The 22,264-nt window shown below is 32.9% G+C and overlaps 1 protein-coding gene across 25 annotated transcripts in view; it reads right to left on the bottom strand.

The window, feature by feature from the left end:
• LOC127710370 (activated Cdc42 kinase-like) overlaps positions 1–22,264 on the bottom strand; it is a 136,599-nt gene that overhangs the window by 33,943 nt on the left and 80,392 nt on the right. For 23 of the 25 annotated variants that reach the window (XM_052216167.1, XM_052216160.1, XM_052216159.1 and 20 more), the window contains one exon: positions 14,736–14,978. In XM_052216167.1, the coding sequence (XP_052072127.1) occupies positions 14,736–14,957 (222 nt within the window). In that variant the 5' untranslated portion in view covers positions 14,958–14,978. Of the gene's footprint in view, positions 1–181; positions 338–3,193; positions 3,324–14,735; positions 14,979–22,264 lie in introns of those variants that run through there. The other 2 variants (XM_052216179.1, XM_052216178.1) reach the window with 2 other exon arrangements.

Raw genomic sequence — 22,264 nt, 5'->3', positions numbered from 1 at the left:
GGGATGTATATATCTGTTTTTTGGGGTTTTTTTTTATAGGATGAAATGACCAAAAAAAATATCACACAATTATTTCCTAAATATAACAAATTACCTTGTTAAATACAAAATTAAACAAAGCAGGAAATTTAACATCCTGTCAATTTACAACTTATTGAAGAACAAAACATAATATACATACAGGGATACGAGTCTTTAATGACTGGAAATGCTTCTTCATTGTGTAAAATCCTCAAGAAAAATAATTCCTTAAGTTATTCATAAAATCACACAAAAATACATCTGTTCTGTGGGGTATCTTATCTTTTCAAAACATTCCCTAGTGGATATGTGTGTATATCTCAACAAGTTTTAAATTTAATCTACACATGAATCATCAAAAAAGTATAATTAAAGAGAAATCGCAAGGCTTAATTTCCATCATGCTATTTAATTTAAGAGATTTTTGTGCAGACATTTAAAATTTATTTGGTATATATTTAAAGGTATATTAAAACAGTTTGATGTCTATTTTGTCAACTGTATACTGCATTTGTAAAATATTTTCAATTCTTTATTAAGCCTCAGTTGTTAAAATTGTCCTACAGGATGGATTTGTTTCCTTTGTATATATATATAACAGGTAAGCACTGAGCTTACAAATAGCTATAAGCTTATTTTCTCTTTTTCCAGAGGGTTGGAACATGCTAAAGAAAGGGAGAAGGTATATAGAAGACAATAAAAAAGCATTGTTCTAACAAAGACAAACAAGACCATGTGTGACTAAAAACCAAAAGGTGAACAGAAAAAAAGCAGTCCACAAAAAACTAAAGTTTGAGCAACATGAACTCTCCCAAAAACCAGAATGCACTCAAATTTTTGTTAATTTTTGGGTGCCTCGGTTGGTCAAAGTTGCTCCCGACTTTGACCTGGAGTTCAATTTATTGATATCTCTCTAGTTTGTCTGTTTCCCTCGAGCATCCTGGTGGTTCTCTTGGAATACTTCAGCTTACTCCACCATAATAACAGATTTTCCCCAGTTTCCTAGCACTCCCTTTGTGTTGGGATGGGGATTGTTCTTGTAAATTCATATTAGTGACACATCTCCATTAATCCCGATAGGGATTGTACACAGATTCTGCTGTTCCCTCGCAGTCAAGGGGTGCTCTGAATCTACGTACATACATACATATTCATGTGCTCCAGAAGGGTAAGTAGTTCATAGTTGTCCAGTGGTGTTTCTCATGGTAAGAAAACATCTGTAGGACTAACGACTGTTGAATTTTGTTTGAGATTGTACTGAGCTTAAATCTAAAACCATACTAGGGTGTATATAAATTTTCGATTTAAAATCTCAAACTGAACTTGATCATCTATGTAAATAATGAATTTCACACTTCCACCTCTAATTTGATAAAAGATCAGAAACATCATAATCCAATTAGACGTTGGTACAATACAATATGCCAATTATCCACTTATTACTTGTTTAACAAGTACAAAATGTACTTACACTATACATCACGTCAATGACCTTGACTTTTAGCCATATTTTTAAGTTTGATAATAGGTGTCTGTAGGACAAGGTAATGGCATGCAGCTTAACCTCAGACACATGAATACTTTGTATATGTAAGTAGCTTCTGTATTAATTGTGATGAGGAGATGACCTGTATTTCAGCTCCTTTTTTTGGATTCATTATTATTTGTAGGATACCAACCTTCGTGGATTTCATGGGTACAGGTGGACCACTAATTTCTATATTCAATGATGTACAAATTTTGTAGGCTTGAAATCAAACTTTGGCAAAACCATGAAATCACACAGAGGCGGATTTAGAGGGGTTTTCAGGGGGCCCGGGCCCCCCCTTTTGTGGCAAAAATTTGGTTGATTATATAGGGAATCACTGAAGCATGACTGGAGCGGGCCCCCTCTTAGGCAGTCAGTGGGCCCCCACTTATGAAAATTTCTGGATCCGCCACTGTCACATATCCGTAAAAATTCATTTTTTCCATATAATCCACAATAATTGGTATTTACGAACATAAATGAATCCACAGTATATAACTTCAAAACTAATAATCATCTCTGTTGACCTTTACTTTGTCCTCAGATTGACCTTGAACTTTGACTGTTCCTCTTAACTTTAGAAGATCAAGGTACTAAATCTGAAATAAATAGTTCATTCATTCACAATTAACAGCAGGGTTTCAAACTCACAACTTTAAAGAGTTGACAGACCAGAGATTACTCTAGACTAACTACTTAGACCACTCAGCTACGAAGGCCTCATCAGTATAGGAATTGTTGTCAATGACAAGAGACAGCTTAATATAAAACACTCACAAAGTCTAGAAATACAGACAAAGTATGCACAACCTCTGTAAAACAGAAAACTATGACACTGATTGAGAAAGACATGTTCACTATTGTTAAGTGTTGTAAACAACATTGACTACAACAGTAAGCTGCCTACCAAATAATGTAGGTTCTAGGGTATCATTTTTCTTCAGGTTCTATTTCTATCACACTTAGATGCCATTTCGATATTGTCTATTGTCTAGACTGGGATACAGCTTTGAACAAGGTAACAGGTTCAAGATATTATTTGTAGTCAAGTCTTTAATCAAAAGATGTTTGAAGATACAAAGGGGGTCATAAATGTGTTAAAAGATTACAGGATCTCTTCAATAGTCATCTTGTCTGTGATGCATTGACTTCAAATGCTACCAATACCATGTGGAATGAACTTTAAGTATAACTGAGGTATTTGAAGGCAGGCTTAATCTGATAGTTAATCCCAACCACCTGAAAGGACTTTTATTTCCTTCTTAACAATACCCTGTACCAGTAATTTACTCACTGGTGTAAACTTCGTATCATTGTTTATCATTTGTCCTCCAAATTTGTTAAGGTTTTAACTGACCTTTCCTGTCATCTAGAGAAACATATGTATAACCTAAATTTTGACCCACACTTCATCAAAATGCTTAATCCTTAAGCCCTCTTATCTAGTACTTTTATTACAACAATGAAAATATCAGTAGATTTATTATTTTTATGTCAATATATTCCTAGAAGACAATTGTTTATCTAAAAATTTGAACTATTGTTTAACAGATTGCCATTCTAACTAAGCTGAATTCTACTTTCCCTTTACAATCATTTAACAAGATTATCAATAGTCTAAAAAATTATAAAATAATTCCTTACCAAAAATTTCATTTTCTTGTCACTACTTTTACTCATAACTATTCCAAAAGGATTGACACGCTGTTGATAATTTTATGATAATGCGATGACTTCATTCTCCCATAACAAATACTTCATACAAGGTGTGACATCATTTCCCTTGATTAGAGTTGTTAAAAAACGTAAATGAACGACCACAAAATGTGAAGAATTAAAGTGATAGTAGCATACATGTAGTATGTGGTCAGATATTGTCTTAAATGTAGGTACATGTGAAAGGTCATCATAGATTTTCTCATAATATAAATAGATCTAAAATATTAGTTTATTGATTTGGATTGTGAGTCATGTTCAACAAGTAATTTCTGATGATCTGCATTCTATCAATCTTATCAGGTTTTTTATCAGGTTTTATGCATTTAATCAAGTATTCTGCATGCCTCGTGCATCAGCTTGCAAAACTTCTAGTATGACAGGCTTTCTAAGGTGCAACTCAATTCATTTTTTTATTGAATTTCCATTTCAAGTATTGAAAGTAAGAACAGAATGAAAAGATGAAAAATTGTCCTTTTATTTTTGTCCATAAGAAAACTTCTGAGATTACCCCTTAAACTAATAGACAAGGTCAAAATCTATTTGAACAACTTTAAAGAAAGTGTAAAACGGAAATGAATTCCGAAAAATTAATTGATTTTAAAAATTACCCTTTAATTTTAATTGACAAAAAAGCCTTAGACCATAATTTTCTAATTTTTCAACACATCATGTTTTTAAATTTTGACTTAAATTACATTATTTTAATCATTTTTTAATCCATATAACATATAATTATAAAACTAGGTAAGAAAAATGTATGTTATTATTAGTGGATATAATTGATTGCTTTCAAGTGTAAGGTAGAGTTTTAAATGAAGTATTGCTTGAATTCCCTTTGATCTTCCTGATGAAATACCTACTAATAGAAAATATTTCTATGTTTTCAAACAACTGTAAAAACTTTTCAAATAATTTTGAATTTTAATGGTGTCTGAAGTCTTATTTTTTAAAGTTTCTTTTCCAGTGCACATTCTTTCAGTATATCCAGGGGGGTATGACAAACCGAATTTTGTCATACCAAATATTTATGTTGCTCAAGGGTCAAAGAGTACCATGTCTAGAGTCTCCAGAATTGTCCCCCTGAAGGGTTGAAATGGGTCAGATCTTAATTTTCAATCTTAAATATGCTAAAGGATTCAAACCACCAAGGTCTCAGGGATCATAAGTAATAAGCTGCCTGATCTAATATCTCAAGCATGCAACAGATCTAGGGTTTTATAGAATATGTTTGAGACATTAAACCTGGCACCTTGAACCATTAATCAAATTTATGACCTAGCAAATTTTGGAATTTTGATCATAAAAGTACTTTTGTATCTTGTTTAACATGAGCTCTGTCCAATTGTCAAGACCCCCAAGAGTGACTGGGGAATAGAAATATGGTCTCTTGGTCTTCTTCTAATCAGCAGTAAAACCCTTGGCTAAGTGGAGCTTCTGTTTGGTTGTCCTGGATGTTTGAATTTGCAGCCATGTCCAGTTAGAATGGGGATGTTAAATCCAATGACTGGTGTAGAGAGAATGCCACACCCTCTCTGCTCGTTAAGAACCTTGCAAAACTCTTTGACTGGTGGCCTGCTGTAGGCTCAATTTCTGTCCCTATCTGATTTACCCTCATTTTCCAGTGGCATTCCAAGTTTCCCATCCATGTATTTATTGTTAATTTGTTCACGTCCTGAACATGCATGAAATATTTGCCACTGGATGTTAAGCAACCAACGATCAATCAATCCACTTGTTAAGTTTGTGGTATTACATAATAAACAGGAGATAAACTATTTTTCTTTTACACCAAACTTAACTTCTGATGAACTTAATTTGCTTGCCTATTTTTAATTTTCAGTGGACACTTTTATAATACCAAAACATAGTTCATGTATATTCAAAATTCAGAAAACAACTAGTACCTTGAAAAAAAACTTAAAACAGCTTTCGACTTTTGAGATTATGAACTCCTTCTTATAACAATCACTCAATTCAAATAAAAAAGCTCACAGATTAAAGATTTTATATTTTTGGACCAAATTATATCAATAAATTTAATATCATAATATTTTTAGACTGAATGTATAATTTACAAGTCCTATTTTCAAGCAATGTCAATAATTTGTGTGATTAAATCTTAAATAGAACTGTCTCTGAAGATTTATAATAAAAACAAATATTTATGTATTTGCTTAATAGGAGTCTGCCTCACAGACTTTAAATAATTATACATCAGTAACTTAAACTAAACTAGATTAGTTCAAGAAAATCAATTCCCTTATGTTTGAAAACTGACACACAACATATGTGCACAACAATTCAAAAGTTTCAATCTGTTTGAATAATAATATTTGGAACTCTGCCTCTTCAAGGTTATTCAAGATGTTCATACTGTATTAACAAGAATACAGGCTTTGTGTGCTAATCATACCTCAAATCTTAATTCAAAGCATCAGAAAATAGGAAGTACGTCAAAAAGCAGACACATTACAACTCATCACTACTTAGTAGTGGACCAGATATGAAGAATAACATATTGAACTAGTATCTCAATTGTTTGTAAAACAATTGAAAGGTCTTTCCTGTTAAAGTGATGTTTTCGTAATGTACTTTGTACGACCTTTCATTTGATATACGACAAGCATACCTTCTGAAACTTTTCGCATTTTACACCTAATGACCCCATCCGCCTTAATTTTCTAGATCGGATGTATGATATATGTAATGTAGACTTGATGCTCTTTCATTTGATATGCGACAAGGCCATGTTCTAGAAAGTTTGATTTTAGCACTTAATAACCCCATCCAACTCATTTTTTGAGGACAGGAATCTGATATTTGAAATGTACACGTTACGACCTTTCATTTGATATACAACAACCTTACCTTAAAAGAAAATTTTATTTTTTGCACTCAATGACCCCACCCAACTCATTTTTTGGGGACGTCAATTTGATATTTGAAATGTACGCTTCATGGACTTTCATTTGATATGCGACAACCTAACCATCTGAGAAGTTTGAATTTTTTGCACTAAATGACCCTACCCTTATCACTGGAATGAAAAAGGGGTTTAGAATTTTCATTTTTGAGTAGAGCTTATTAAGACCTTCAATTTGATATATCAAATGACCCCATTTGGCAAATTGCCAAAAATGATGCAATATCAATTGTATAAATAGAACTTATGAAACTCACAAAGTGAATGCAAAACATGAAAATTTCAAATTGATTTTTTGGGGTTTTTTTTCGTTGAATGTTTTTGGTAATTTGTCAAACATATAACCATGTAAAACTCTTCACTTTCTGAAAATTTCAGGTGGTTACCTGTTGTTTATTCAGAAATACATGCCTCCGCTCGCAGAATTTCAAACTGCATTATCTCTTAAACGACAATAGATATCTCAAGTCTGTTAAATGATAAATCATCTGCAGTTGATGGGCAACATTGTATAAAAATTTGGGACAATTCCAAAGTTCATCAAGGTCACAAGGAATCATCAAATATATGATACAATACCAAACTTGAGAACCGGAAGTCGTAGAGACATAAGACTACCACCATTCAACGCAGGACTACTTGACCTTTCAAATATCACGAGATCAAGGTCATAGTACACTTTGAAGGTCAAGGTAAAATTTCATCATGACCTGACATTGACCTCAAATTGCAGGTTTTAAAATACTGATCATTTTTGCAATTTATAGTAGGTTGATATCTGTTACCTTTAAAAAGATATACACACAGTACTGTACTTTTAAGAATTATCTCGTCGTAACTTGTGAACAGACGGTCGGACAGTTTTGAGCTTAATGAATAAAATGTAGAGCTCGTCGAGAGGAACATTTTATACACAGTATGTATGCAGCAAACTCTTATTGTTTTCTTAATATGTAAGCTTGAAATTGCAGTGTAAATTTTTATTGCACTCAGTGACATTTGACCTTGGGTGGAAGTTAAAGGTCACATGAAATAAAGATTATTGGTGAAGGTCCCAAGTCTCTACGACTTCCGGTTCTCGAAATACAATTTTTAAAAAATTGAGTAAAAATTTTCAAGGGAAATAACTCCGTATAAGGGTTAATAACATACTAATTGTTTATGTTTATTAACATTGCCATTTGTTCTTGTAGATGCTGCAATTTTCAATTCGATTCTATCTCTTATACTTTTTAAGAAAAATGCAAATAAAAGAAATTGCTTCAAGGGGTTGCAACTCTCAAAGGAGTTGATGAAATCCTAAGCAGCCTCATATGGTAATACATCATGATGAGATCTTCCTTTAGTACAAATAAAATCATGATATCTTTAAAAACAACGAGGGGGGACCATGTTGAAAAAACCCAATAAAAGGGAGATAACTTCCAAAGGAGATGATAAAATCCTAAACAGGGTCATCTGGTAATACTTCATGATGAGGTCTATCGGTGGTTCAAATTTGGTCTTGTTAACTTTAATAGAAACGAGGGTAGGGCATGTCAAAAAAATGTTGGAAGAAAAAAAAGAAAAAAAAAAAAAAGAAAAAGAAAAAGAAAAAGAAACTAGTATCTCAATTGTTTGTAAAACAATTGAAAGGTCTTTCCTGCAAAAGTGATGTTTTTGTAATGTACTCTTTAAGAGCTTTCATTTGATATACGACAAGCATACTTTCTGAAAATTTTCACTTTTTACACTTAATGACCCCATCCGCCTACATTTTTGATATCGGAAGTATGATATATGTAATCTAGACTTGATTATCTTTCATTTGATATGCGACAACGCCATGTTCTAGAAAGTTTGATTTTTGCACTTAATAACCCCATCCAACTAATGTTTTGAGGACGGGAATCTGATATTTGAAATGTACACGGTAAGACCTTTCATTTGATATACAACAACCTTATCTGAAAAGAAAATTTATTTTTTTTGCACTCAATGACCCCAACCAACCCATTTTTTGGGGACGTCAATTTGATATTTGAAATGTACGCTTTATGGACTTTCATTTGATATGCGACAACCTAACCATCTGAGAAGTTTTAATTTTTTGCACTAAATGACCCCACCCTTCCCCCTGGGATGAAAAGGGGGTTTTACATTTTCATTTTTGAGTAGAGCTCGTTAAGACCTTCAATTTGATATATCAAATGACCCCATTTGGCAAAGTGCCATAAATGATGCAATATCAATTATATAAATAGAACTTATGAAACTTACAAAGTCAATGCAAAACATGAAAATTTCAAATTGATTTTTTGGTTTTTTTTTTCATTGAATGTTTTTGGTATTTGGTCAAACATATAACCATGTTAAACTCTTCAATTTCTTATAATTTCAGGTGGTTACCTGTTGTTGATTCAGAAATACATGCCTCCGCTCGCAAAATTTCAAAGTGCATTATCTCTTAAACGACAACAGGTATCTCAAATTTGTTAAAAGAAAAATGATCTACAGTAAAAGGACAACATTTTAGAAAAAAAATTGGACATTTCCAAAGTTCATCAAGGTCACAATGAATTATCAAATATATGATGCAATATCAAACTTGAGAACCGTAAGTCGTAGAGACATGGGACTACCACCATTCAACTCAAGACCACTTGACCTTTCAAATGTCACAAGGTCAAGGTCATAGTACACTCTGAAGGTCAAGGTTAAATTTCATCATGACCTGACATTGACCTCAAATTGAAGGCCTTGAATTTCTGATCATCTTTGCAGTTTATAGTAGGTTGATATCTGTTACCTTTTAAAAGATATACATATGTTACTATAGTTTTAAGAATTATGTTAATGTAACTTTTGAACAGACAGTCGGACATTTTTGAGCTTAATGTATAAAATGTAGAGCTCGTCGAGAGGAACATTTTATACACAGTATGTATGCAGCAAACTCTTATGGTTTTCTTAATATGCAAGCTTGAAATTGCAGCGTAAAGTTTTTTTGCACTCTGTGACCTTTGACCTTGGGTGCAAATTGAAGGTCACATGAACTTAAGATTATTGGTGTAGGTCCCAAGTCTCTACGACTTAGGGTTCTCGAAATACAATTTTTCAAAAATTGTGTATATTTTTTTAAGAGAAATAACTCCTTATAAGGGTCAATAACAAAATTATTTTATATGTTCATTAACATTGCCATCAGTTCCTGTATATGTTGCCGTTTTCAAATCGATTCTATCTCTAATACTTTTTGAGAAAAATGCAAAGGAAAGAAATCGCTTCAAGGGGATATAACTCGCATAGGGGATGATGAAATCCTATGCAGTCACATATAGTAGTACATCATGATGAGATCAACCTATTGTCAAAATAAGGTCATGATATCTTCAAAAACAACGAAGGGGGGCCATGTTGAAAAAATCCAATAAAAGGGGGATAACTTCTACAGGGGATGATGAAATCCTTAACAGGGTCATGTGGTAATACTTCATGATGATGTCTATCGATGGTCCATATTTGGTCTTGATAACTTGAACAGAAACGGGGGGAGGGCATTCCCAAAAAAATGTTGGAAGAAAAAAAAGAAAAAAAAAAAAAAAAAAAAAAAGAAAAAGAAAAAAAAAAAACATTAGAAAAACAATAAGGTCTTTCCTAACGGAGTGGAAAGACCTTAAAAACTAGTATCTCAATTGTTAGAAAAACAATTGAAAGGTCTTTCCTGCAAAAGGGATGTTTTTGTAATGTACTCTTTAAGACCTTTCATTTGATATACGACAAGCATACCTTCTAAAAATTTTCACTTTTACACTTAATGACCCCATCCGCCTACATTTTTGATATCGAAAGTATGATATATGTAATGTAGACTTGATTATCTTTCATTTGATATGCAACAACGCCATGTTCTAGAAAGTTTGATTTCTGCACTTAATAACCCCATCCAACTTATTTTTTGAGGACAGGAATCTGATATTTGAAATGTACACGTTACGACCTTTCATTTGAAATACAACAACCTTACCTTAAAAGAAAATTATATTTTTTGCACTCAATGACCCCAACCAACCCATTTTTTGGGGACGTCAATTTGATATTTGAAATGTACGCTTTATGGACTTTCATTTGATATGCGACAACCTAACCATCTGAGAAGTTTTAATTTTTTGCACTAAATGACCCCACCCTTCCCCCTGGGATGAAAAGGGGGTTTTACATTTTCATTTTTGAGTAGAGCTCGTTAAGACCTTCAATTTGATATATCAAATGACCCCATTTGGCAAAGTGCCAAAAATGATGCAATATCAATTATATAAATAGAACTTATGAAACTTACAAAGTCAATGCAAAACATGAAAATTTCAAATTGATTTTTTGGTTTTTTTTTTCATTGAATGTTTTTGGTATTTGGTCAAACATATAACCATGTTAAACTCTTCAATTTCTTATAATTTCAGGTGGTTACCTGTTGTTGATTCAGAAATACATGCCTCCCCTCGCAAAATTTCAAAGTGCATTATCTCTTAAACGACAACAGGTATCTCAAATTTGTTAAAAGAAAAATGATCTACAGTAAAAGGACAACATTTTAGAAAAAAAATTGGACAATTCCAAAGTTCATCAAGGTCACAATGAATTATCAAATATATGATGCAATATCAAACTTGAGAACCGGACGTCGTAGAGACATGGGACTACCACCATTCAACTCAAGACCACTTGACCTTTCAAATGTCACAAGGTCAAGGTCATAGTACACTCTGAAGGTCAAGGTTAAATTTCATCATGACCTGACATTGACCTCAAATTGAAGGCCTTGAATTACTGATCATCTTTGCAGTTTATAGTAGGTTGATATCTGTTACCTTTTAAAAGATATACATATGTTACTATAGTTTTAAGAATTATGTTAATGTAACTTTTGAACAGACGGTCGGACATTTTTGAGCTTAATGTATAAAATGTAGAGCTCGTCGAGAGGAACATTTTATACACAGTATGTATGCAGCAAACTCTTATCGTTTTCTTAATATGCAAGCTTGAAATTGCAGCGTAAATTTTTTTTGCACTCTGTGACCTTTGACCTTGGGTGCAAATTGAAGGTCACATGAACTTAAGATTATTGGTGTAGGTCCCAAGTCTCTACGACTTACGGTTCTCGAAATACAATTTTTCAAAAATTGTGTATATTTTTTTAAGAGAAATAACTCCTTATAAGGGTCAATAACAAAATTATTTTATATGTTCATTAACATTGCCATCAGTTCCTGTATATGTTGCCGTTTTCAAATCGATTCTATCTCTAATACTTTTTGAGAAAAATGCAAAGGAAAGAAATCGCTTCAAGGGGATATAACTCGCATAGGGGATGATGAAATCCTATGCAGCCTCATATGGTAGTACATCATGATGATATCAACCTATTGTCAAAATAAGGTCATGATATCTTCAAAAACAACGAAGGGGGGCCATGTTGAAAAAATCCAATAAAAGGGGGATAACTTCTACAGGGGATGATGAAATCCTTAACAGGGTCATGTGGTAATACTTCATGATGATGTCTATCGATGGTCCATATTTGGTCTTGATAACTTTAACAGAAACGGGGGGAGGGCATTCCCAAAAAAATGTTGGAAGAAAAAAAAGAAAAAAAAAAAAAAAAAAAAAAAAGAAAAAGAAAAAAAAAAAAAAAAAGAAAAAAAAAAAACATTAGAAAAACAATAAGGTCTTTCCTAACGGAGTGGAAAGACCTTAAAAACATTAGAAAAACAATAAGGTCTTTCCTAACGGAGTGGAAAGACCTTAATAATTCAAAGTATCAGCAAACAGGAAGTAGGTATCTGATTGATTTTGAAAAGTGTTAACATATTACATTTCTTCAATCAAGCTGGTGACTACATATGAAGTCATTCTGTTCTGTAGTTTCTGAGAAAAGTGTGATGAAAACATTTCGGACTGGCTAATGGATAAGGTGATTGGTAGAGTGGGGTTATAATTCTTCTAGTCCTATTATCTATGAAAGGACAGTTTATTTCCATAGCTTGAACTCAATAAGCACTCCAATAATATTTATAATTTATATCTTTGCTTTGGATCAGACACCTACACTCCATACATGGACTTGGGATACCTAAACAAATGGCTATATTCTAAAGTGAAAACTTAACATGTAACTATTATGACATTGTCTATGTTTTCATAGCAACAGTGACAAGACAACTGCTTGGCAATAAGCCAATACTCTTTCATTCTTTCACTACTGACTACATTATCACTTGCTATGAACCATGTGATTCAATGGCAGTTTTTATATGACTTTTAATGTCCAACCAAAACAAGTTATGCAAGAACTCTTTGAAGATTAGTTGTTTCCAACAATAGCATAGATGGAGATCAAATTAAATATTGATATAATTCATTTATAATAAATATAAAATAAGAATTTGCAATGAGACAAGCATCCATAAAGACTGAAGGACAAAGATGTGAGATTGTCTGTAATTTTCAATCCAGGTTTTCCAATGCAAATCTGATAAACTTCAGACATGAAAGAAAAAGTTATAAAAGATAAAAGCTTATTTTTTTTCCCATTTTCAACAAAAGACATGCTGGATTTGTAATGTCTGGCTGAAGTCTTATTTCAGACAAAAGACATCAAAGTACATAGAATGTATGAATAATATATACAAGTCTGATGAAATTTGATTACCAACAGATATGTCCACTTTACAGCAATCAGAACTAATTATACCCTAATGGTATTATCAATTAACATAATGGCTAGAAAATGACATTCGTTTATCTTATGATTCACTGTCATACAGTTTCACTTATTGTCAGATATCATGTGTTTTTATTTTGTTCAGCACTTAATCTTTTTTTTTATATATACTAGTAATAAATTTCTAGGAGACTATAAATAACAGCTGGATGTCAGCACTGCTATATTTGTACATCTTCCCATTGCAACTATCATGGTGGACACTATTTAGGTAGAGCAAGCCAGAATACCTGGAGAGAACCACCAACCTTCTGCTAAGGAAAACTGACAATCCTAAGGGTCAGAGTCAAACACACCTTGCCAGAAGCAGGGTTCAAACTCATAACCTTCAATGTTTACAGGCTAGTGATTACTGTAGACTAACTACTTAGACCACTTGACCACTTGGCCATGAACAATCATCTGAACAAGTTTTCTGTGAATATGCTATATTTGTGATAGCAATGAGCCCAAAGTGTTTTGGTCTGTGTGTCTATTTGTATATCCTTGTAATGTTTCCTGATAAACAAGTTAATTTGGTGTATAGATATTAGATTAATTAACTTGAGCTAATTTGGTCAGTGAGTCCATTTGTAAGTCCTTTTAGTTTTTGCTGATACATTTAGGTAATTTGATGTGTAGATGTCAGGTTATTTTAATAGCCTGAGCTTGCTTTCAGTAACTGGGAGCATATTTGATACATGACCATGACATTGTTTATTGTTTTACTTTTACCTATGTTTATATTGTCTATTAAATTGTATCATAGGTAAAAGGATGTTTTACTGAACAGATTTGTATTGTACATTCTTCTATGTACTAGATGTAAGAAGATGTGGTATGAGTGCCAATGAGACAACTCTCCATCCAAGTCACAATTTGTAAAAGTAAACCATTATAGGTCAAAGTACGCCTTCAACACGGAGCCTTGGCTCATACTGAACAGCAAGCTATAAAGGGCCCCAAAAATGACAAGTGTAAAACCATTCAAACAGGAGCAGGTTTGAGTGTTACAAAAACTAGTTTAACCTTGCCACCTATTCATGGCACCTCATAACTGTTTGTCTTCAGTCAAATTTAAAAGTATTTTACTGTTATGGAATTTGACTTTAATGGCATATCTTTTAATAGTCTCTGTTAAATTCATTCAAGACTTTTAGAGATTTAGTGCTTGACCCCTAAGTGTTTGATTATTTAAACAGCTGGGTTGCTGTCTCATTGATGTCATACACCATATCTCCTTTTATTCATATATCAACTTGCATCATCATCATCCATAAATATGATAATAAATCCCAGATGTGAAAAATACAAAATATGTAATTATAAAATTATAAAAAAAAAGAGGACACCTGCATTTTGTTGTACTGTGATAATAGCTAAACATTTGGTTAACATTGAGGTTAAATGTAATTTGATTTGAAACCCATGTGCTGTACTAGGAAACTTAATCCATGAATACACTAATATGGGGTGGTCTAACCTATTATTGGGGCATAACAAGTTGAATGTGGGGTCATTGGACCTAGATTTCTTGTTTCAAAGTTTTTCGTTATATTACACCTCTTTCTTGATTGATAGTTTGATTTCGTTATATTACACCTCTTTCTTGATTGATTTTGATTGATTGATTGATGTTTAACACCACTTTCAGCACACTCGGCTACATTGTGGCTGCTAGTTTTTATTGATTGGGGAAGCCAGAGTACCAAGAGAACCCATTTCATGAATGAACCTATTTTCCTCAAAGAAACATACATGCAAGTAGTTACAGAAACTTTTCTTTCCATTTTTCTGCTCACCTTTTTTAACTTTCCCAGAGCACCAGCAGGAAATTCTTTCTTGTACATTTTCTTCAGTCGTCTCATCTCTGGTTTTGTCATGCCTATGTCATTTAAGTCTTCTTCCTCCACATACTTTAATTGGTGAATGGCATTTATCTTCAGTTGGTCCTTCAGGGCTTGGTAGTAATGGTCCAACTCCGCCTCCTCCATAAACTCAAGGAGGCTCTTCTCTGTCGTCATGGTGATATGATATCACCTGACCTGAAATAAGATATTTATTTGTTACTTTTTTTTAATCTTGAGCAAGGAAACAAAAACAAAAAGATTTCATATCAAATTAAGTAGTGATTGACCCTTCAATGTATTTGATCATTGGATTGTAGCTTCTTCCGATGTTTCTTTTACTTTAGTAATGTTGTATTCTGTATTTTTCTTTTCTTAATCTATTATGTCCAGAATTTTCCTTTTTCCCATTATGTCCTTTCTTTTTCTTTGTAATTAATCTTTATTTTCAATTATTTTTGGGGAAAAGTCGATTATCCTAAAAATTTTAAATCCTAATTGGAATAATTTGCCACTTGGTGTATTTTTGGCATTCACCAATAGGTTAATAATCCTATTATCATTTTTGGACAAAAGAATATGTAAGAAAGAAGGTCTTTGAATACAGGAACTCCTAGGGTGTGAAACCCAGTCAGCTTGAGAGGGTAAACTGCTAAATGAAAAAGATGAATATTGTTTTAATACATCATGACTCCTCTTATCCACCTAAAACACTTAAATTTAGGGTTGTGGTCTTTTACTATCAGATTTTTGAAACTTTGATAACTTTTCTTTGAATTAAGTGATTGTTATTTTGACAAGAAAAATATTTGAAAACAGTTTTACACCCAATGCTAATATTAGATTAAACTTCATGGCAACATTTCAATTTGTTGCTGATCCTATCTACAAAGCTATTCCATGTTTTTCACAGATTGTAGTACAGACATCCTTCTGACAGAAGTTCTACAATCAGCATATGTGTACAGTCATCATTACATGAATTTCATTGGCTCTGAGTTAATATTCAAATTCCGACTTTTTCTGAAAATTATTAAACTGAAAATAATATTCAAACAAATCCAGACACAATAGTCGTTTGAAGAACACAGGTAAAATGTGATTCTCATCATACAAAATGACAACAAACTAGGACAGTTGTAACTATAACCAATAATCCATTCTCTAGGATGGCTACATCAACCTCTCCAGGACAAGGTCACAATAATCCAGTCACTTTACTCCCCTCACAAGAATGACTCCATTAACCTCACGAGGACAAAGTCGCAATAATCCACTCACTTAACTCGCCTCAAAAAGATGACTCCATTAACCTCTCAAGGACAAGGTCGCAATAATCCAGTCACTTTACTCCCCTCATAAAGATGACTGCATTAACCTCTCAAGGACAAGGTCACAACAATCCATTCATTTTACTCCCCTCACTAGGATGACTCCATTAACCTCTTGATGTCAAGGTCATAACTATCTAGTTACTATACTCCCTTCACTAAGATGACTCCATTAACCTCTCAAGGTCAAGGTCATAACAATGCAGTCACTATACTCCCCTCATTAGGATGGCTCCATTAACCTATCAAGGACAAGGTCATAACAATCCAGTCACTTTACCCTCCCTCACTAGGATGACTCTTTTAACCTCTTGATGTCAAGGTCATAACAATCCAAACACTATACTCCCATCATTAAGATGACCCCATTAACCTCCCAAGGTCAAAGTCATAACAATCCAGTCACTATACTCCCCTCACTAGGATGACTCCATTGACCTCTCAAGGACAAGGTGAACAAAGGGACTGACAATACTTAAGATCTGGTTACTAATGCAATCCTGTTTATATCAAAATAGCCTGAATTAAAGAAACTGTATCCCTGGTTCTATTTTGCTTTTTCTGTTTTTGTATAAACTGATTTTAATCAGATAGTTAATCCCAAATGAATGCTATGTTATCAGAAGGTTAAACTGGCAATCCACCTGTTGAACATTTCTATTTCTGATAAAAACAGGTGATACAAATAGTCAAAGAAATTTCTTATCTGTTATGTTTAGATTAATAGGAAACTTCTAATGTCTAGAAGTATCTACCCAAAAACTGTTTGTAAGACCACTTCCTCTTATTATAAATTTAACAAGCTGATGTGCCAAAAAAAATCCTTTTTATCTGAAATTGTTTCTTTTTACAAAAATAAAAAATTATTAGTGAGAACAGTTGTTGTATTGAAAATCATTATTTTAGGGTGCACTCTATTCATATTATCTTTCGTAATCTTCAAATTATTTTTTTTTAGTTAGCATCTATGACCTTTTATCTTCTATTTCTTATTAGTTCTTCAAAAGAAAAGTCAATAATAAATCAAATCTGAAGGTTTGGAAAGTGTGTAGACAGGGATGAACAGAGATTTCAGTGGACCATAATAGAAGGGGGAACAACCAGGCCCCTGCCCCTGCCCCCCCCCCCTTTCCCCCACTGAATTTTGACTTCCAATTTAAAGGTATTTTGGCTACAAATGAAATTTCAGCATTGCAATATGTCATCTCAGAACCCCTGTTTATGCTAAGCTTCTCTATGTACAGGGTGTCACGACTCTACCAAAATGAGGCATAACAACCTAACACGGCTATGTAATCATATATCTACTACGATAAAATAGACTTCACTTTAGCATGGGTCTAACTGCTGGATGAAGAAATACAGGTAAAGATATTTCTACACCCAAGTCAATACATGTATCACTCAAAACATCCCTTCAGGTTTTTACTTTAAAATAAGCAATATGAACTTCAAAGCCTAACTGTTTAAACCTTTAAAGTTACTGAGAAAATTAGCTGAATCTCCCAATATAACATACAAGTCTGACACAAAAAGCAGTTCGCATGTATTGATAGTTTATAAGCTACTACAAATTAAGGAATTGGCTCGTTCTAATCATCAACTAAGATCATCTATCATCATGTATACATTTTTTCTCTGGTCTTCTAATTAATATTTAGTTAATTACTAAGGGGAGGTTACTCTATATGTGTTGATAATTTATGCCATCTGCTTTGAATGTATGTAAGGATTATTTTTCGGCTTTTTGATGTAATTTGTTTTCTACATTTTTCTCTGTGTAGTAACTTATCACTTATGAGCAAGATGGGAGTTCAATCTGTCAAGATTATGATTCAGTTAATTCTTCATGCCAACATTTCATTTTGATTACATATTCCATATGTAAATTTTTATTTACAAAAGATCCCCATTCTATATCTGTTGCAACTAAAAACAAAGTACACTGTGGGACTCCTAGACGTAAGGATGGTAGCCTACAGGCTATGAAATTCAGAGAAATTCCCAATATTTCCAATTTATTCTTTCATTAAACACTTACAAAAACACTTTAAAAACCTCCATTACACACTTGAAATTGGAAAAATATTTGCTGAAGATGTTCTATAATCAATAATACGAGGAATTCCCATTCAAAATATATCACTCCTTTTTAACTTATTTTCAAACATGATTAAATCGATCAAACTTATTCAACTTTAATTGATTTTATTCATAGTTGACTTATTTTCAGTAAAAACAATAGACAGGTTATATAGATAGTACAAGAAATAAATTATCAATGGTAAAATTTGGTCCAAAAACTATTGTGATGACATATTTTTTACTGATATTACAGATATTTAACCAGTCAAATCTACAATATTTCATATTTAATATATATGTATATCATGCCTTGAATATTAATGAATTGTAAGTCATAGTGATTTTAACGATTGTGAATGAAAACTTGGCACTTGAGAATGTTATCCTACTTCCTCTCTCAGAAGCACTTCAACTTTTTAAGTACCCAAACTTCAGTAATCTCTCATTGATTTCAGCTTAACATTTCACACTATTGATACTTTAACCCAATTTTCTGTTCTATTTCCAAAGGGACATACTGTCTGTAACTTTATATCTTACAGTGTATATCTATTACATATATGGCAAGGCATAATAATCAAATCACACTTTATGTGCTGGTCATATATGGGGAATCTAGTTCATGGTTGTTACTGTCTATTGATGCTCTTTGTTTGTTACTATCAAGGGGGAATAAAAAAACATATTAATGCAGAGGAAAAATAAGTAATACCATTACCAAGGGTAAAAAGACAAAAAGAAGTCTGAAAAACCCACACTACTTCGTTGTTTAGACTGAGTTTTTAGACATTATGAGGTTCTTTTCAATAACTGAAGGTGGTATATTAGCTATAGTGTAGATGTAATTTTTTATTAACTTATGCTCTTGGGTACCTTACAATCCTTAAGCCAATCAACTTCTCCGTCCATATAAATAATTTACCTACATCTTCTCAAGCACTAGAATTAAAGTCGTAGTAGTCTCTTTACATCTATACAGTACGTTACTTTTTGTATTGTTTGATAAAACTTGACACCAACCACTTGACAAATGTAACTATACCCTATAATTTTGTCCCACTCCCATCCTCTCAAGTCAAAAATGATCATCATTACAAACTACAATAAGAAGATCAACTTTCAAACAGAATCCAACATGTTCTATAAAACTTAAATGTCCTTTTATGGGATTGATAGTTGACCACAAGGAATGGTGCACCAAAGATGCATGACTATTTTAATGTGTTTTGTCACAAAAATCAGACGTTCTGCATAAGTTGAACCATTTAACAGTATGTAAAACACCTAATTAATATTCATAAAAAAAACAGATTTGAACTGTTTGCACTTAATTTTAATTCATGTGCAACCTAATTTATATATCTTATATGATGAGAATAAAGAAGAAATTGTTTTGACACACCAGCTGAAAACATAGTATTTGTTAAAAAGAATCACTAAAACCTCAATCTAGTCATCTAAAGAGGAATCATCACAGGTATGTTGTACTAAACCAGTACACATCAGGAAACCAGCTTTTTTATTTATAGAAATCAGAATTTTGAGCATAAAAATTCAAATTAATTGGTACAAATTTAAATTCTTTTATTTCAAACCATAGGGTCCAAAATGGACCAATAGAATATAAGACAATAAAAAAAAGAATGTGTTCATAGAACACGGATGCCCCACTCGCACTATCATTTTTCTATGTTCAATGGACCGTGAAATTGGGGTCAAAACTCTAATTTGGCATTAAAATTAGAAAAATCATATCATAGGAAACATGTGTACTAAGTTTCAAGTTGATTGGACTTCAACTACATCAAAAACTACCTTGACCAAAAACTTTAACCTGAAGCGGGACAGACGGACGGATGGACGAACGGACTGACAAATGAATGGACGCACAGACCAGAAATCATAATGCCCCTGCTACAATCGTAGGTGGGGCATAAAAATAGGGAAGCTTTTAAACATTATCATCCAGAGCAGTTAAACCTAAAAAGACTGACAATCAACCTTCATTAAAATATTGTCTAGCAAGAATGTAGATCCATACATGTTTACAGATGACTCTCTTCTTATAAATTGCTTCCATGTGTGTTTTCCATAGATGGTAAACTCATTTATGCTGCAAATACAGACAAGTATAAACAAATCAAACCCAACAGGTTATCTTCATTAGACATACAAAGAGAGGGAGGAAATTTCATGTCTGGTTCCCCCAATTTTGTTGCCTATGGCTGAGGATTCTATCAATAAAAGTTTTATTAAACACAGTAAAGAAAACCACAGATGAGGTCCACAAGTATTGTAGTCAAGTCTAAAGGTGTGTTGTCCATACTATAGGCTGTAACTAATTCACAAGTATTGTAGTGAAGTAAAAGGTGTGTTTTCCATATTAGAGGCTGTAACTGATCCACAAGTACTGTAGTCAAGTCAAATGTGTGGTGTCCATACTAGAGGCTGTAACTGATCCACAAGTATTGTAGTCAAGTCAAAGGTGTGGTGTCCATACTATAGGCTGTAACTGATCCACAAGTACTGTAGTCAAGTCAAAGGTGTGGTGTCCATACTAGAGGCTGTAACTGATCCACAAGTATTGTAGTGAAGATAAAGGTGTGGTGTCCATACTGTAGGCTGTAACTGATCCACAAGTATTGTAGTCAAGTCAAAGGTGTGGTGTTCATACTAGAGGCTGTAACTGATCCACAAGTATCGTAGTCAAGTCAAAGGTGTGGTGTCCATACTATAGGCTGTAACTGATCCACAAGTATTGTAGTCGTCTAAAGGTGTGTTGTCCATACTATAGGCTGTAACTGATCCACAAGTATTGAAGTGTCTAAAGGTGTGTTGTCCATACTATAGGCTACTGTAACTGATAAGTCAACAATATTTACCAATTAAATGTAATTTTCATGTCATAAACCATTTATCTCCTAAATAAATGTTGACATTTATGTCTGATTGTCATTTAAATACTAGTTCAACAGGCCAAGGGAACAAAATAGAGACTTGTAAATAAATATGATATGCTTGTGGATAATCTAATATCATTTTCTATTTTTGTTTAACAAGATTTATGAAATACTATACTTAACAATGACCAACCAGGCTACCATTATTGATGAAGGGCTAACTATCGTCAAATCTGTGACCGAGAAAAAAGGAATATGGTCAATTGTGTAGTATAATCAACAGAAAATGGAGTACAATCTTACAAACCAATTCAATCTTTTTGGTGAAAAGATTTTTTGCAAGCATGTTGAATTATACATTTGGAGCATTTGATTAAGATCTTTGATATCTAAAACAATTAGTTCACATCATATAAGGTCAATTTAGAGCTAGACATTTTGTAAAGACATCTGTCTATAGTTGAAGACTGTTACGTTACCCTCTTAATGTTATTTTAGTCATTTGTGTCATTGGGTTGCTGCCACAAATTCTTTCCTTGATAAAAACTCACAGTTATATTAGTCAAAATAAATCGGGAACCATGGACACAGATGACGCCCCCGCTTGCATATCATATAAAGTTATAAAGGGACATAACTGAAGAACGGTAAAAGTGACATTACCCAAATTTATACTTGATCTGAGTTTTGTGGTAATAAGTATTGTGTATAAGTTTCATAACATTTGGTTGAGGCAAACTTAAGTTAGAGAGCAGAAACGAAAAATTCAGCAATTTTTCCATTTGTAAAGGGCATAACTCTAGAACAGTAAGAGTGACATCACCAAAATTCATACTTGATCTGTGTTTAGTGGTAATAAGCATTGTGTATAAGTTTCATAACATTTGGTTCAGGCAAACTAAAGTAAGAGAACGGAACGAAAAATTCAGCATTTTTTCCATTTGTAAAGGGGTATAACTCTAGAACAGTAAGAGTGACACCACCAAAATTCAATCTTGATATGTGGTTTGTGGTAATGAGCATTGTGTATAAGTTTCATAACATTTGGTTGAGGCAAACTTAAGTTAGAGAACAGAAACGAAAAATTCAGCAATTTTTCCATTTGTAAAGGGGCATAACTCTAGAATGGTTAAATTGTCGACACCTAAATTCAAACTTGATCTGTGTT

Source organism: Mytilus californianus, unplaced genomic scaffold (assembly GCF_021869535.1).
Source record: "Mytilus californianus isolate M0D057914Y unplaced genomic scaffold, xbMytCali1.0.p SCAF_75, whole genome shotgun sequence".
NCBI classification, from domain to species: domain Eukaryota; kingdom Metazoa; phylum Mollusca; class Bivalvia; order Mytilida; family Mytilidae; genus Mytilus; species Mytilus californianus.
This window is presented reverse-complemented; position numbering and strand designations above follow the sequence as displayed.